This window comes from Lycorma delicatula, chromosome 3 (genome assembly GCF_047948215.1).
Source record: "Lycorma delicatula isolate Av1 chromosome 3, ASM4794821v1, whole genome shotgun sequence".
Classification (NCBI taxonomy): domain Eukaryota; kingdom Metazoa; phylum Arthropoda; class Insecta; order Hemiptera; family Fulgoridae; genus Lycorma; species Lycorma delicatula.
The window spans coordinates 186,786,940-186,806,501 of NC_134457.1; the positions used below are offsets into that span (position 1 = coordinate 186,786,940).

The 19,562-nt window shown below is 33.6% G+C and overlaps 1 protein-coding gene across 1 annotated transcript; it reads left to right on the plus strand.

Annotated features, from left to right (window-relative positions):
- The first annotated feature begins 12,545 nt into the window (after positions 1 to 12,545).
- On the plus strand, positions 12,546 to 19,562 carry LOC142322291 (uncharacterized). The gene is made up of 4 exons (XM_075361203.1): positions 12,546 to 12,914; positions 14,287 to 14,374; positions 18,797 to 19,027; positions 19,425 to 19,562. The coding sequence occupies exons 1-4, from the start codon at positions 12,691 to 12,693 to the stop codon at positions 19,536 to 19,538; spliced, it is 657 nt and encodes a 218-aa protein (XP_075217318.1). The 5' UTR covers positions 12,546 to 12,690; the 3' UTR covers positions 19,539 to 19,562.

Sequence of the window (19,562 nt, forward strand, 5' to 3'; positions counted from 1 at the left end):
CACCTTGGATGTTATTGTAATCCCACATAGAAAAAACCACTGGTCTTTTCACCTCTTTTTTCTGTTTAGCTTCCGGAACCACTGTAAGGTAGTACTCCATAAGGAAGATGATATGTATGAATGTAAATGAAGTTTAGTCTTGTGCAGTTTCAGGTTGACTGTTCCTGAGAAGTGAGGTTAATTGAAACCCAACTACCAAAGAATACCAGTATCCATGATTTAGTATTCAAATCCGTGTAAAAATAACTGCCTTTACTAGGATTTAAACCTTAGAACTCTTGACTTTGAAATCAGCTGATTTATGATGATGAGTTAACCACACTAGTGGGTCTTTTCATATGGATTGTTGTTTAACATGGAAGGTTCATGTGAGGGAAAGGAGAAAGCAACTTAATATGAAGGTGAAGGAAATGTATGTACTGGTTGCTAGGCAGGAGGTCTGAGTTATCTTTGACTAATAAACTACTTTTATATTCAGCAGTTTTGAAACCACTATGGACATACAGCATCCAACTATTGGGCATGGCAAGCTAAACAGATGTTGAAATTATACAGTGTTTTCAGAAAAAATTAGTGAGGTATATAGCTAGCTGAGGCGCCATGATTTGTTAAAAACAAATACATGAATATTAGGGTCTACGGTTCATCAAGGAAAAAACAGCATTCTAGTTAAAGTGAGTTTTTTTAATTTAATTTGGTTGTATTAAAAAAAAAAAAAATTAAGATTAATTTTAGTTAAATCGAGGTATATTTCTTTTGGAATTTTTGAGCCCTCTTGTGACTAATTTACTAAGTTTATTAATTCTACACAAATAGTTATCTTTATAAACCATTGATTCTCAAACGTTTTTGCCCACCGTCCACATTAAGAATCAAACATTTTCTAGCAACCCCCAAAATTTTTAAACTTACCATCTGTTAAAAAATAATTGTTTCTGATTTGAAGATAAGCTCTTAAAAACAGCAATTGCAGTTATTGTTTTTAAACAAGGCATATCCTATTTCTGAGCTGAAACTTACATTTTAGTTCGAAATACCTTTTTTTAACCAACCATCCTAGACGCCTGAACACCCCCAATTTTCTGTGGACCTTATACCCCCCTGAAGGCCACCAGTGTTCACAAGGGGGCGTTTGCCCACTTTGAGAACGAATGTTATAAACTAATATCTCATTACAATGTTGTAGAATTTTATCAAAATGATAAAATTAAAAAATTAATAGAATTTTTAAATTCTTATTATACTATTATGATTGTATACCTGTATGTACAGATTTACATCAATAAATAAAGACACTGTGTACTTTATTATTAAATCTAATTAGAATTATTTTTAATAATAAAGAAGTAGATTAGGATAAACATATTTGTTGTGTACAATTCAACTCAAAAAGTATGATTCACACAACAATAATGCAGGATAGTATGTTTCTGTGGAACTTTTATTTTATTCTTGTAATTACAGAAAAGATGTACTACAGCAATTTTTATGAAACAGATTCAGTTTCAAATAGTCGTAATCATGTTAATGACCCTAGGGAAAGAAATTTTGAAGAAAGAAAACTGGCAGATAAAAATATTTTTTCCTGGTAGAAAATCAAATTTGTTTTAAACTAAAGTGAGATCTCAAATAAATATTATATGGTTCCATGTTCCATTACAATTCATCCATGAAAAATATTTAATTGTTATGAATATATAATTCAAATTGATCCACTAAAAATTCTTTAGAGAAATAATTCAAAATTATTTCAGAAATGTTGTATATTAAGTAGATAACTGTAATGGTTGTAGGCAACCTGAAGTTTCAACTCCAGCCCTTGAAATTCGCCTAGAGTCTCATTCAAGAACACTGACAGATTACAGTGAGGTTATAGCAAAAAAATTATAAGCAGGTGTCTGTACAGTTCAGAACGGAATGCAAGGGTAGCAGGAGTTTATTATTATCTTCCTACTAATCGCAGAGCCTGGACAAATGACCTTGCTGCTGTGTATTTCTTTTATCGGTTGGGTCATTATTTATTTAATGGTGGTTATAGATTTTCATGTTTTATTTATGGACGGAGTTGGTTTTTGCCAACAGTATCTGGTTCACAATAATGCCCAGTCGCACACAGCTCAGATAACATCAGAAACCATAAAAAAATTACAATGGGAGTAAGTACTGTCTTATCCCCCCCCAAACAAACAAATTGAAATTGCAAAATAAGAAGCCTGGGCAGTCTTTAAAAATGTAGTAACCAAGTTTCTGAGCAATAAGAAAGATCGGAACTTCAAATCAATCGTGAACATGCTGCAGAAGTACAAAAATGTAGGCTGTTCCACGAGTTTGAAGATTCACTTCCTAAATTCACATGTGGACTATTTTCCAGAAAACCAGGGTGCTGTTAGCGAAGAGGTAGGTGAGAGATTTTATCAGGACATGAAAGAAATGGAAAGGAGGTATCAAGGAAAATGGATTACTACGATGATGGCACACTATTACTGCTATATTAGACTAATATGAATCCTATAGAGAACATAGAAGGAAAATCACAAAGCAGAGAAGCAGCTGCCCAAAGAAACTTTGACACATGGAATGAAATTGTAAATATTTTACATACTGTGTCATTAAGGGCGGGGAAGTGGTTTCCAAAGGCAAGATGTACCTTATAAAGTTTAATTAATTTTAAAATGTACCATAATAGAAATTAGGCTTATCTTGTGGCAATTTTCATTAGAAATTAAGAGGTCAATGACCCCCTTGTCATCCTCTTCAGACTACGCAACTGTTTAGCTATAAGAATACATAGTGTACAAGTAAAAGGGATTTCATATTTTTTTTTTTTTTTAACAGATTAATTGCTTGATTATTGTGATTAACTTGACTGGTCTGTGGTTGACGACTGTTCTAGCATCATCAGTTGATACTATTTGAAATAGCGGATGAGCTGCGTGATGGCCATGAGGGACACTTTCCTGTTTACCGGGTGTGCTTCCTGCATAGGAAGGCGGACTGACCGAAATTCTCTTTGTTGGAGTCCAGAATGAAGATTTTTTCTCGAGACCTTGACGACCTGCCTTTAGATGTCCTGGCAGAAAATTTCACTTTTGGGGCGGCGGCTGAAGCCGCCATACCTAGAGGCATTGGCCAGGAACGTATATCTGGTTGGTGGTCTCGGAATCTGACAGCAATGAAGCAGTCTGTGAACCGACTCAAAAGGGCTGCGCAACGAGAGGGTGATCCCGATCGGCGTGCGGCCCTAACTGCAGATTACCGCAGAGCGATGGCTAGGTACTTTCATAGCATTAGGTCCTCCAAGTGATATTCCTGGTGCTCCTTCGTTCAGGAGCGAGGGAATAGAGGCCCTGGGGCGTTGTGTATAGAGCCCTTGGACATAAGCCACAGGAAAGATGCCCTCCTATCAGCTTTGTCAACGCGCGAGGGTGTGGTAATTGATAAGGACCGTGTCCTTAATATTTTGCTGAATGGTTTGCTCCCGGATGACACTATGGTGGGTGAGATTTCATACCACCGGTGTGTCAGGCTGGAAGTCGCGATTTTCGAGACCGACATAAAATATTCTGAGATCACTGAGGCGGAAGTATGCCAGATGATCTGTAGCATGGCACGGCACAAGGCTCCCGGATATGATTGTATCACAGTGATTGTATCCGAGCGGTTCCAGTAGGCCTTGGTCCCCTAACTAGAATATATATAACAGGTTGCTCTTCACCGGCCACTTTCCGGCGTGTTGGAAGCGTGGAGACTTGATGTTATTGTTCAAAGGTGACGACAAAGATTCTACTGTTAGTTCTTACCGTCCACTAACGCTCTTACCCGTGATTGGCAAGATTTTTGAGAAGGTCCTATATTTGCGTATTAATGTTAGGTTGGCCATTTGCCACTGATCATTTGCTAATGGACAGCCAGTATGGTTTCCGACCAGGCAGGAGCACTGAGGATGCCATACTAAAGGTGATGGATATAACTTCCTCTAGTCCATGTAAATATGTATTAGGGATTTTTCTGGATATATACGGGACATTTAACAACCTATGGTAGTCCTATACCTTGTTTCAGATGCAGAAGCGTAAGTGTACATGAAACTAGAAGTGCTCTCAAGTTATTTCAGCCATCGGGCCGTTAACCTGCGTGATGGCGGCTTGGAGGTTCGTAAGACCTTAACTAAAGGATGCCCTCAGGGCAGTGTTTCGAGTCCCCTTCTTTGGATCATAGAATTCGATTCGATGTTACGTTTAAGTTTGCCATGTGGTTACGTGTCGTCGCTTATGTTGAAGACGCGCTGCTACTGATTGAAGGAGATTCGCGTAACGAGGTTGAGTAACGAGCTGTTCGTGCTTGTGAGACACTCCGACTGTGGAGTCTCCAACAAGATGATTTTCAGCCCAGAGAAAAGTACGATGATGTTGCTGGGCCGATTGACTGCTTCTCAACGAATCCGGGTTCAGATGGCTGTTCTCCTCTTTCGGTACGTTACGACTCAAAAATATCTCGGCGTTATCCTTGATGAGAATTTTCGGTTCAAGGAGCATCTACAGTATGTAGCAAAAAAGCCGCAGATGCTTTTTATGGAATCCATAAGAGTCATGCATCCCAATTGGGATTGAATTAGAATGCGTATCCTTTACAGAGGTGTCAGCGAAGCTATTATGCTGTATTCTGCACCTGTCTGGGCTCACCGCGTGGCTTTTAGGTATTGCGCGGACATTTTGCTGCGGGCCCAGGGACTCCTCTTGCTGACTGTTATAGGCGGTTACAGAACAGTCTCGCGGGAGGCGGTCTGTGTTATAGCCGGAGTCAAACCAATAGATATCTTGGTTAATGAGCGTAAGAAACGCTACTTTTTCAAGGTAAATAACCTATTGATGTTAGAAAGAAAGCAGGAGATTGAAGACCAGGGCCTTGCGTCTTGCCTGGTCAAATGGGACGAATCCCCCACAGGTGGCTACACGCATGGTACATTTCCTACAGTGTCTAATTTAGGTGCGATTAGATGGGTCTCCCCCAATCGGTATATCACACAGTTTCTCTCCGGGCATGGTACATTTCAGGCGAGTTTGGCTAGGTTTCGTTTGGTGGATTCGAGTCAATGCCCGGATTGTGGGACTGATGATACAGTGGACCACGTCCTCTACGTCTGTCCCCGATACGAGGTCGAACGTTTACGAGCTGTTAGGGAACTTGAGAGAATACATTCTTTTCTCGATCTCCATATCAACTGTATGATCCGCGAGGAATGGTCTATAATGGCTGGTTTTCTTCGTGTCCTTGCGGTGTGTAAGTCTGCAGAGGGAGTTTAATCGAGGTAGTCGATCGTGGTAGGATCCCGGGTGGCTAGAGTTCCGGCTTAGGTTGGTTGATTGGATTGGTTGGAGGTAGGCGTATTGGAGGCTCATTGGCATCGTGCTACGGTTATATTGGTATTGTTTGTGATTCGATCTGGGGCTCGCGCGGCCCCTGCCGCTCGTGATTCCCCGGCTCCTGCGCGGACCCGACTGAGGTTGCGTTCCCCTTGTTAATTGACTTAAAATGGTCGACTTATTTGGGAGTAAGTCTGAATTTCTATGTTGCGTAAAACACATGAGTGTAGCACTGGTTTAACTTTAAACTCGTTCGTTTTCTGAGGCATTCAGTCACGAACGGTTTGTCAAAAATGTACTAGGCACGGGGTTCGCGCTTTGGTTAGTTAGTTTGAGAGAATCATGTTAGGTTGTATGTGAAGATGTCTGTTTGAGGCCTATGTGAAGGCAAAATTTGGATGTATTTACTGATGCAAATGTCTGCCAAGGCATGTACATCCCGACCGAGGTCTGGCTGATGACTGTGAGATGTAATCAGTTAGAGGTTCTAAAGACAACCTCCGATAAAGCCCCTCAGGGCTTGGAACGGAAGGGGTGGTGTGGCAACCGGTAACGTCACAAGGTGGGTGTCTTCCCCCTATGGGATGTGATTAACAATGAAGTCATCAATGATTCTTTTCAAATCAATTTTCTTGGTCAAAGTCAAATATTGCATGTACAGATAAATACAGTAGCTGAGAGGTTCATTAGATATCAAATTTCGTAAATAATTATTTATACATTGAAAGCAAGAAAATGTTCTCTCACATGATGCAGAAGAAGCTGGAATAGTCCATTTCTTTATCCAGGAACATTTCACTTTTGGGATTCAAACAAGTGATTCCTTTAATTATTGCAGAGTTTGAAATAAACGTCTTTCAATTTCCCTGTCTATGATATATAAAATTTTATCAAATACTAGAGATTTGAAATCAGTTGGATGTACATGTTGTTCAATTCAAGCTTTCTTTATTTGATATATCACAAACATATTCAATATTTTGATAACTTTTGAATTCTGCCAAGAGTAGAGGAATCTGTGGGGAATATCAACACCTATTTTTGTTGCTACATATACACTTTCGTTCCATACAGAACTGAAACCTATATCATATTTTCAACCAAATGCGTGAGTATGAAAAATAAAATAAAAGTATAGCTTGGCTTTAAATCCTGATATTTCTGCAGCTCATTCTGAATTTTCAATACAGATATTTACTAGTGTTACAATAATAGCTTCAATTTTCTTCACAGCCAAACATGAAGCATGCTGACTGGCCCTTTGAGTGTCACTTAAATTTTTTAATTCCACTTTACATTTTTATTTCTGTCTATAAACATTTTATGGACTGCCAAGCCTTCATGAAAACATACAGTCTATGCATATCATAAAAATATTTGTAGCTGACCTCTCTACATGTTGCCACTATAATGAGATTTAATCTATGGTTCATATACAGTGCATGTAGAAGACCTGAGGAACTTCCCTGCTTAAAAGAACTTGAACACCTGCACAAGAGCCACCTATAATTGTAGCTCCATCATAGGTTTGTGCATCACAGTAATTTAAATCAACTCCACAGTTTGCTCATTTTTGTTTAATAAAAAGCATTCAGTTTTTTTGCAGGTTCAAAGCCTTGAAATTTTTCATTTATATTCCCATCTAAATAGTAATGAATCACTACTGATAACTGCTTGGTTTTTGAACAATATTTTGACTCATCAACCATTAGAGCAAAATACACAGTTTTTTTACTTCATCTGTTATTCCTTCTAGCATGATATTGCTCATGATGCTAAGAATTTCATTTTGAATGCCATGATAAGTATATTATTCTCTTTTAGATAATAGTTTTTTAATTCTTTAATCATTTTTACCCATAAGTTCCATTAATACTAAAAAAAATTTTCCTTGTTTTCACTCTGTTTCGATTCATAACGACCTCTTTGAGCTGTTCCTTGTTGGGCTGTGAATCAAAATATATAAGCAATGTTTCAGTGTATCCTCTAATTTCTTTAACATATACTTCATCTAATATAGTAGTAATTGATGCTGCATCTTTCCCAAACTTACTTTTTAAATTTTTAAAGGGCTACCAAGCAACTAAAGAATGTTTATGGGGCAAGCTGTTCTCATGCTGCTTGAAACCAGAATTACATTTTGTTACTATTTTCCAATTGGGTAACCTTCATTTATATAATTAAGCAATTCATTTTTTGTGCCTTGAGTTTGGGGAGGAAAAATAGATAGCAAAACAAAATGCAGCATCATTTATAATACTCTGTTCAATCCGTAGGTGAATTTTGTACCAACTTTGCTCGATATCCGTTTTTCTATCTCCAAACTGGTGAAAAGGAAATTGTCATAATAGTTGTTATTTTTTGTTCATCAGTAGGTTTCGTAACTGTATCATTAATTGAACCAAGTGGGTTAGTGCTGCTGGTGCTACTGCTTGAGACAGAAAATAAATTGTTTCCAATATTTTCACTGAGTTCTTCATTTTCTTTTATTTTCCTTCGTTCCCTTTTCCAAATTATCATCACTGAATACAATTTTTCTGGTTCATTTTCAGAACCCTGAAAACTAACCTCAGCAGTTACAGGTGAAAACATTAAAGTCGTCGTCTATATTCGGTTTAACAATTACTTGTTGTCAACTAAAGTATTCAAAATCCTAGCACATTTCGCCATATTTATTGTCACTTTTTCATCTTCAATAAGACGCAAAATATTCTCCACAAACGACCAACTTGACAGCCTTTATTGTTTATATGCAAACTAATCCAAATTTAGTTTTGTTCTAAACGAAGTAGTTCAAAATGTTAGGATGGATGTTTTGCTATTTTTATTTTCACTTTCAATAAAATGCACAGTAACCTTTTATTGTTTATATCTGATATGCAAAAACTAACCTTAATTCATTTTTTTTTTAAATCATAAAAATCGAAAGAGTGTATCGAACATGACATAAACGCTGTTCATATTAAAATTAATAATTAAACACATTATCTTTATTTATACAGATCAGATACAAAAATGAAATCGTGGACGTAATGAAAACGAAAGTACGAGAGAGAAATCAAGAGTGGCCGACCGATCCACCGGGTTGGTCTATTGGTGAACGCGTCTTCGCAAGTCAGCTGATTTCAAAGTCGAGAGTTCCAACGTTCAAGTCCTAGTAAAATCAGTTCCTTTTATACGAATTTGAATACTACTAGATCGTGGATACCGGTTTTCTTTGGTGGTTGGGTTTTAATTAACCAGACATCTCAGAAATGGTCGACCTGAGACTGTGCAACACTACACTTCACTTACACTCATACATATCATCCTCATTCGTCCTCTGAAGTAATACCCGACTGTGATTTACGGAGGCTAAACAGGAGAAAAAAAAATAGTAGTAGCTAACCGACGATTTGTGTACTCTGACCGCGTGTTTTATGTTTCCGCCCTAATTCACCAAAATCAATTAACTTGTGAAAAACATACATCATTCACGGAAAAACGTTTTGACAGATAAATTCATAACCTTGATAAAATAAGAAATCGGCAGTATGGGAATCTGATTTATAAAATATAAATATATACAAATAATAATAAAAATATATAACTTAAAAACTACCTTCAACCTTCATTCGAATTTAAATATCCGCTTAGTTTAGGCATTTGATCTCGTGAATTGCAAATCACTACTAACCCGCACATGTCGCACGTAGCATGCGCGAGCTGTGCAAGCAAGTTGAACTGGACCCCCCGCCAATGCTTTTTCGGTTTGTTGCTTACCACTCATATTCGAGCGGCAGTAGGACGGTGTATACAGTTGCTAAAACAAATTCTCTTACCACCGCTTTCTTCATTTTTCCAGGAATTGATTTTAGATGTCAACATTTTTTCCTGTTGTTGAATTTTATTAAAGTTTGACTGAAATTTTTCAATGTTACCTGGATGAGCCAAGAAAGTTTTGGGGGACTGGGATCCATCCTGGACTAGCTGTAACACCGCTAATTTTGCCACGTCCGTCTCGGTCTTCTCTTGCCAGAATAACATCCATGACTTCCCTCGGGTAGGTCGCATCTCCCTGTCCCCCAAGTTTATCCTACAGCAATGTGGTTATGTAATGCATCGCATTGTCTATCTTGGTAATTTTTTCAAAGGAAACAAAGGTAACATTGTTAGCTGATTTCCTTTGTACAGTCGTACAAAGGAATCCCCGATCACGGTGGCTGAGAGGACAGTAAACTGCAGATAATACTAAAGCTCCAACCCAGTCATGAATCTCAATTGAGGTTGCTTGTAATTGAAGTTGCCTGAACTCGGGGGTAGTTGCTGATGTTTTGTAGCACTTCTGATGAGTATCGCAGTAGCCCCAGGAGCTCTACCATCGGGGTGATTAGTCGTGTAAACTCAGTGTCCTCAGATACGGAAATAATTCTGTCTGTAAAGTATATCTCCAAGACTAATATACCATCAAATGATTCGTTTAGCACCAGTGCTTCTAATTCCCGATTCTTACTATCAAGTCCACTTATGTTCTATGTAACAATCCTCAGGAACCTGGCCATCAGTGAAGTTTAGAGATCACCATCGTGAGTTGGTCTATCTGGTTGCCTATCTGCTGCACTAGGATCTATCTAGTATAGAAGGGTCTAGTATATATAGGATCTGCTGCACTACTATATATAACTCTATACGTGATGTTAGTTTCTTCAGTTTATCATCAGAAGCATTATAGATTGCGTTCAGCAGACGCAGCATGTACTCTCAGACGAGTGTCAAAACAGTTGCACAGATTTCTACTTATTCCTAGCGCAGCTCACATCTAAAGTGGTTCGTTCATCCAGATTCTGGAGTGGAGTAGTAGTTCTCCTAACAGGTTGTGCCCTTTGTCTCTGCTTCCTCTCTAAGATCCCTGTATCCCCTGTAGTTGGCAGGATGATCTGATTGGCACAACACACAGGTCGCCAGGGTATTCCTGTCTTGTCTGGAACAATCCACAGTGGGCCTTGCGCACATTTTATGCACCAATAAAGCCTCAAACCATTATTTTTCATATGCTCATATTGTTGGCTTTTCATGTAATGTACTATACCTAGAGATTTTCTTGGCGTTTTGAACCTAACCCCATAGTTGGCAATATATTTAAGGTTAAATATTTTTTTGTCGTTTTCATTTGGTTTTAGATTGACAATGAAACTTTGATAACAGTCATTTTATCAGCTGGTAGTATGCATTAACGAGCTGCTTTTTACCCCATGGCCTTTACCCTCGATTTCTTTCTTGATGACCACGGCCAGGATCGAGTAGTACACAGAAATCTGCACTATTCTGAATGCTGTCTCATCCTTTCAGGTGAAAGTACAATCAATTAATCCTTGCACACGCACCAAATCGATAATTTTCTTGTAAGGGTAAATATTTTTTGAAATAACCCGTATTTGCTTGGCATTAATCACCTTAATTCAGTAGTCACTCTTCGTCACTACCATTTCGAGTAGTTTGTAGTCTCATAACATCTGTTATGCTGTATAGTACTGTCGACGGAGGTTTAACAGAATTTTACTGTCTATTTCCAACAATTTTATCCTCCATCGGGAGGTTTTCATATCTATTTGCAAGAGGCAAATCACTTATAGCGTACTTCAGGTATTGTACTGTTTGCCATGGCAGGAGTTAGCCTGACAGCCAGCGATCTCAGCTTACCTATATCGATCGTTAAACTGTCTGTAACCATTTTCTGTGAGAAATCTTTCTGTGGTCTCTGTCCTATGGTACTAAAGTTCCTTCGATATATCCTGACACCATAAGGCAAGACACACTCACCTCTGGGACCACCGTTAGGTATTGCTTCAGAGGATGAGATGAATGATTTGTAGCGTGTGTGAAAATGCTATGCCTGACTGGGATTCGAACCCAGGACCTCCGGATGAAAAGCTGAGACGCTACCACTCGCGCCACGGAGGCCGGCATCGCTCACACTCTGTCTCATCCCATCTGGCCTGCCACAGGCTGACACAATGCTGTTCTATCTCCTTTATTTTCCCCGAAGTCAATTCACCTAACTTCTTAGCAACAGAATGCTGTTGCCTCTCAGACGCAATCATGTCTATCGGTTTCACCCCGGTGATCACCAAGAACGCTTTCCGTGAAATTGTACGGTAACCACCCGTTACTGTTAAGAATATAAGGTGTTGAGCCCGTAACTAAATATTTATTTATTTAAATTTTAGCCTGTCCTTTGAAACAGTTTTCTGTTGTACAAGAAACCAGCCCGCTAGAAGTTTACATTCTATTTCTTGGAATAAATGATTCCTGCTTCATATTTGTACCCGCCAGAACAGGTTATAGGTTAACTCGCCCAATCGCTCTGAAAAACAGACTAAAAGAAAGTTCTAATAAGCACTCAAAAATAATTCTACATTACTACACCAGTTAAGTTCGTAATAAATCAATTCATATGAATGATACACCTTTATCCTCCCAAAAAAATACGGAACAGTACTTAAACATAACCTCTTCCTATAATCAGCTGTTATATAAAATGCTAATTAATAAATATATATATATATCCAAAATTCTTGTCCTTTTCCCCTTTGTAAAAATGTTATTAAGAATCTGAAGAGTCGGTGGGTAAAAATATACCATCTTAAAAAATTAAGCTTATTCACTTGTTCACAAATCTAATTTAAAGACGGAAAAAGACAAAAGATTAATTATTTAAATAGTCAAAAGACAATATTTATTGTAGTATAATATCGTGGGGAGGATAGTACAAATGACATTTTTAAATAGTGCGCGCAATTATGCAACCACGTGACCTTTTTGCTCGAGAAGAATATATCAATAGTAGATAAAAATTGTACTAAATTGAAAAAACAGCGTTAAAATGTATACGATACAAAAGAGAAATAGGTTTGTTTCATCTTTTGACGAAATTACATACTTCTCGACTGCATATTTTGTATCTTGCATACTTGTTTTTGTGTGTAAATGTTACCTTTTTACTTAACATAACGTATATATAAAAATATTTTGAAATTGGAAGTAACAAATTTTAATGAAGAATGACTGTTTTAATATTTTATAAGCTTAAATATGAATATTCATATATGGACAATGAATTGTATTATCATGTATTTATAAAAATTTACTATATGACGCATTAATCGAGAAAGTCATAACGATATTGATTTTATTCAGTTGGTGCACGATGTTAGGTTTGACTTGTTAGTAGGTAGTGCTCTGCTGATTTATAATTGCGCCGTTAGTCATAATTTTAACAGCTTCCTTTTTTCATGAGCATAAAATATATTTTTGCAGTAAGATCTTCCTCAATATACTATCATAAAAAATGGCATTAAATTTAGAAGAATTATGGAAATCTACCTTGTCAGATATTGGTGTCACATCAGGAAAAGGCGACGAATGGTTTTCAAAAATTATTCGAGCGTACGCTGATGATCAAAGACATTATCAAAATGTTCAAAATTTAGAACACAAATTTAAAAATTTTGAAATGATAAAATCTAGTTTGAAAAACAAAAATGCCATGGCTTTGGCGTTATTTTTTCACTAGTACGTATAAGTGTCATTTTTGTTAGTGTGGCTTAGGGTTGGTGTAAATGTTCCAAAGAAATCGTTATATCTTGCACGTTATTTTATTATAAACGTAGGATATATTGCAGTAGGTTTAATATTGTACAAAGAATATCCTTTTTACTTTCACAGTTATATATATAACCTGTTTTTATTTGGTATGAAGTAATGGTAAAAAAAACGGGTCTGGGTGTATTATCTTAACGCATTTTTCTTTAATAAAATTTTATATAACAGTTCAAATTGAAATTTTAAAGCCGTCATGTCACAGCCAGTGTCAGAACAGAATAACGATTATAAAATAGTTTTTACCATCTTCAGTGCTATTGTTAAGTGCCAAAAGCATAAAAACCTGAGTCTATGCAAATAATATTTATCATTATAGTAGTTTATTTATGATGATTTCAAATAAACCTGTTAGTCATCAGTTAATTTTGAAAGTGATGTAAGAATAAAAAATAATTTGTTTTTTTTTAATGGCCTAGCAGTACCAGAAGTTATTATTTAACATGCGTATGAAAATTTGTACTGTTGCCATTGTATGTTGTTAGTACATGAATAGTAATGTTTTGATCTTGCAGTGAAACAAGTTAGTAACACTGCAATTAATATGCATTGATAAAATCGCTTATAATCTGTTAGTTTTATATGTTTTTCTACTGGCAAAACTTTCTAAAACAAGAAATAGAAGTTATGCAGTGAGAAATTAAAAACAAATCTCAGACTTATGTAAAATTTCCATTTATGTTGTTTGATTCAAAGTAATTAGTAAAAACATTTAACATTTATTAAAAACTGTATCTTAATTTGTTATGCAAAATATACAGATATTTAAGAAGCAGTCCTGCTCAATTTAAAAAATATTTTAGGAATTGTATCCTTATGATACTGATAGAGAAATATCTGTGTGAAATTTTAGAGTATGTAAATTACAGCAATCCTGAAAGAATTATTACTAACAAATTATTATTTTTTGTGTATATATATATATATATATATATTACACACACACACACACACATATATCCTTGTATATTAGGTTGGAGAACACCTAGTAATAAGGAAATTTTAAAATAATTATACTGATTGTCTTTAACAAATTTACTATTTTTGTATTTTTTAAACATCAAGACAAACTAATAAAAGAATGTATTTCATTTTAATGTCACAAATTTTACAGATTAGATATTCCAGGTAGTTAGTTTCATAAATGGATTTTTTATCATTATAGTAGACCTGATCCCAGTGTAAATCCACAAGTAATCTTCAATTTTATTTCTGATGAAAAATCAAAATTTTAATTCTATTACAAAATACCTATCAAAATGTAATTCTGTATTTTCTTTTTCAGTTATGAGTATGACCCGAAACTTGTTGATTATTTCAAGAAGAACATTGAACATTTTACTAAATTTTCAGATGAATGTAAAATTCCAACTGTAAGTAACAAAACAACCTAGCTAGGCCATTATAAAATATATGACTATTATCTATTTAGACCAAATTAATCCAATCTTGTTAAAATACTGCCTTAATGTGTTTTCAGTGGATGATCCTCCATCAGTAATTATGTAAAAAAAAGTAATGCTCTCTTTGGTAAGGTAGATGAAAACTGAATGTTACTGTGTATTATAAAATATATATGCATTGGTGTAGATTTAGCAAATAAATTAAATTATTTTTGAACTGAATTCATTCATTAATACGATTTCTTTTGTTAAAATTTAGATGATTAAATGTGAAATATTTTTAGTAAAAAAAATTTTTTTAAAGATGGAAGAATTGAAAATATTTTGCTCATTTAAATTTAAACAAAAATAATTATATAAAAAAAGATAAACTGATATTATAACTAAAAATTTAATTAATACTGTTACTTTCATCCACAATTATAATCATTTATACAGAGCAGTATCACCTAACATTCAGTTTTAATCTACCTAACTAAAGTAATATATTACTGTACTTGCTGCTCTCTTTTACACTTGGAAATTTTGCCGTTAGAACACTGGTTCTAATTTTTATCAACTTTAGAATGGTACATTTTTGTAACATTTTATTTAATTAATATATTAAACATGAGTTACAGGATAAATTATAAAGATTGTTTATCAGTGTATTGTGATTGTTTTTGTGTTATTACATCATACTTTTTATTCACAGATTCATTCTGGACTAATGCTTAATAGAGAATGTTAGATAGTAAATCAGATTTAATATATATTTCTGGAAAAAATGTAACTGACATTAATTTGTACAACTCGAAAGTCTCTAGATATCTAGTGCAGATTACTATATTACTTATTTTATTATTTATCAATTATTACTAAATTTTGACAACTGTATTCATTGTTTGTGTAAAATTGCTTGGGTATTACATCAAAGGTTTCTAGTCTAGGATGTGTTGTTAATTACAAGCAACTGCAGAGTGATGACAAGGGTCAGTACTTTAGGAAAAAATCTTTAAGATTAAATTATAACTAGTTTGGGCAAGCTTCAAACATGTTAACCATTCATGCGGGAACACTAGTCTTAACCACCTGTACCACTGTCTTACAAAGACAAATAGAAAAGTCGAACAACCCATAAAATTACTAACAACTATTATACAATATAAAATTTTTGTTTTTATACAGTTATATACATTATCCAGGTTATTATTATTTTTTTTTTTTAATTAAAGAATTATAGAAGTAAATTTTTGACATGAAAAAATTCAATAGGAGATCAAAGTATGTAAAGTGAATGATCTTTTGTCACAGTAAAATTTTTTCTTGTACATACCCACTTACACCAGTAAATACAAAATAACAGTGCATATTAATAGAGTTAAAAATAGTAGATTGGAAAGTTATCTGATATTGTAAGCAAAACTTCGGAGAAAGAAACTGCTAGTGTATTTTAATCATTGGTTCACAATGACTATTAGTTTTGATCTGTATCTAATTTTTAAAATATAATTCTCATACTTTCTCAATCAGATTTAATGTATCTTGGCCCACTACAAGCAGTTGCTGGATGAGACTGATAGTTATAGGATGATGAGATAATTATTTAATAACATTAATTTGTATGTCTTTTTATCATTAACAAAGATTAAAAATTTATGCTAATAATGTTTATTTTTCAGTCAGTGAAATAACTGCATAAAATTTAATTTATGTTACTACAGCTATTTTGAGATAGTGCAAACCAACGTTTAAAACAAAAAATTGTTTTGTGTGTCATGTTACCAATTTACTTTAATGACTGTAGTTCTAACAGCTCTTTCTTAAAACTGGCCGGTCTTGGACACAACTGAGTAAATACAGCTGTCCTGTATTTGAGCTTAGAATGCATTTATTAGGTAGGACAACTCAGAATTAAAATAAAATATTTTTTTAAATACCTTGAAGAAAACATCAATCTCAGAAATAAAAAAGAGGCAAGATAACAGCAGAAAAAAGCTTTTAAAAAATTTAGGAATTTATATATGTAGGTTTATTATTTTTCTATGTTGTTCAGAATTTAGAGTTTATTTTATTATACATATCAAAATTATTCTTTATAACATAAATAATTTAAAAAATAAACAGAAAAAATATTTATTTAAAAATATTAAATTAAATTGCTATACTGTAACACAGTAGTAACACTAGAAGTTCTTTAGGCTCCGACACTTTACTTTTAATGGGATATAAATGCGTTGTAAAAGATTGAAAAAAACAATTGTAAGGAAAATATTGGATCCATTTATTAAGATTGGTACTGTGGGATAAGGCCAGACTTTGAATGGTACAACTTTTGTCAAAAAATAGCAGATGAAATTAGGAAAAGAAGAGTTACTTTTCATGGTTACCTTCAGAAAATGGATGAAGAAAGATTTAACCAAAAAATAACTTTATGAAAATAATCAAATTGACAAAGATAAAGGTTGGGGAGGGCAAACTGCAAAAGATCTAAATGAAATAGGAATTAAACAAGACCTAAGATAGAAACACCTTCAGAAAGAAAATTAAAGAATTTAAAGCTTTCCAGGAAGAAAAACAACCCCAAAGAACATTTTCAGGGATTAATGGTCACAAGAAAGGGAAAAGGTTTTCTCTGTACAAGAGAACACTGGAGAAAAATTAAAGGGAACGAAAACAAAAAGTTATCTTTTTATGGTCCATAATTTGCTGGCATTATTTGATTAACCCAATTGCAGGCAAATACCTTCTAATTATTTTATTGATTTGTTTTGTATTAGTCTAGGTGTAAATTATTGTAAAAGTATTTTAAGTAATTCAAATGTCATCTCTGAAGGAGTTGAAAGTATAGTGTATGATCCTGCTAGTTCATTGGCTATCTGGTTAAATAAACCATCTGCCCAAAAACATAAATCGGTCAAATCTATCTGATCTCTAAACATTAAAATGATGTGATTGGTTTTTTACAACCAAACCAATTTTAATTTTATTTTTTAAACTATTTAATGTACATATTGAGAAAAAATTTCTTCTGCAGTCTAATAAATAACATATTTAAGTAATACAAGAATATAATTTTATCATGGCTTCCATACCTAGTTGCTTAATGTTTATCAATTTTTAATATTCTTTTTCTAAATCTTAGCATATTTTAAAGCACAGTTATTGCATACTTTAAAAACAATTTTCCTTTTGCCACCAAATTTCAAATAATTCATACTTTCTAATGTAATTTTTTTTCAGATTTCAGATAAATGTGAATATTTATAGCCTACTTCTTTCTTTTAATAACTATATTTCAATTAACATGTAAAATTTTTCAACTTCTTTTTTTTTATCATAATGATGTTTACCAACTAGCTTGTCTGAAATTCGGTTTGTCAAACATATCTGCTTAGGCAAATAGCACAGTCAGAAAGAGAAGCTGAAACAATTTGTCTGTAATATATGTATGTGACTTGGACTTCATATTTTTCAGTATTCCTATACTTTTTGTATCTAATAGTTGCATCAATAGTATTAAACTAGTTTGTATAAACATAGACAATATCTACAATAGGTCCCGTACTCAGGTTTTTGTTTTACTTCATTTCAGTTTTTACATTACTTCATTTATCATTTTATTGGTAGCCAGTGATTTTAAACATTCTTACCATCATAATAATAAATTTTATAATAATTAGTTAAAATTTAAAATTGTAAAACAATTATTGGAATTTGTATAACAAAGATCACTTTTTCTCTGAAATTATATATTACATATAATATAGTAACTACTGAACTTGTACATTGCCCTTAAAAAAATCTGATCTTCAAGAATCATACATAAAAATTCAAACAACTGATGGTTATCAAAATTGTTGCTGTGTATCAATAGGTGTTATAAGATATGAATGTTACTGAATCAATCAAATCAAAAACATCCAAAGAAAAGGAAAGAAATCCAACATGTAATGATAAATTAAAATGGGTAGGATTTTTTACTTAGATATTTCATACAGCCAAATTACCAGAATGATTTGGCTTTTATAAGACTTGCTACAACTGCTTTAGGATTTTATAAGACCTGCTGATTAATGCCAGAATCAATCAATATTAGTTGAATCACTACTTTTATAATTGTTTCTTCCATAATATATCAGTTATATTATGGAAGAAAATATGAAAAATATATAAATATAACACCTATGTAGAAAACTTAGAATTTCTTCCACTAATGAAGTATTAAATATTCCACAAAGAATTTTAATGATTATTCATATTTGAAATTATTTTTTAAAAAATTACTATTGTTTCACCTACTTTCCTCCACTACCTGCTTTTTGTTGACAGAATTTTATTTTTTCTTTGATATCTTCTGGTATACAAGTGATTTATAATAATCTGTATATCATGTTTGTAAATTTTTTTAAGGAATCAGATCTTTTCAAAGATGTTGTTAAAATGTTAGAGGCAGTTGATACACATAGTACGGACGAGCACAAAACAGATGGAGTTTATGGATCTGATGATTGCCATTATTTCCTTGATCTTGATATTGCTATATTAGGATCTGATCCAGAACACTACGCTGACTATGCAACTAGAGTTCAACGAGAATACTCATTTTTACCTTCAACTATGTATCAAGCACTGCGTCTAAAGGTAAAAAAAAATTGAGCAATTTTTATTAATGTGAATAGTTTCGAAGTCTTTACTTAAGTTATAAAATTCAAATAATGAATATCTGAAATTTTTTTAAAATAATGATTGCTTATTAATAATATAATTTTTTTAATCATATTAAACAAACTCAATATTCATCAAACAGTTAACCAAATACTAGGAGTTTTCTAATCATTTCAAGAGAGAAGCAATTAATCCTTTTTTTTGGCAACTATGTTTTGCTACTCCATTTAAGAATTATATGATATTGGCCACATAGCTCCATAAATTCAAATGAACATAAGTATATTTTAATTGGGAATAAGTGATTAAATTCTATTATTAATAATATAAAATTTGTTAACATTTTATATAAATATTGTATTCCATTTTTCAGGTTCTGCAAAACTTTTTGCAAATTCCAAACATATATGCAACAAAAGAATTTCGAGAAAAATATGAAAATCAAGCAAGAACTAATATCAAAAGTGAAGTTAATAAGCTTAAATGAATTAAACATTTCATATTCTAAAAC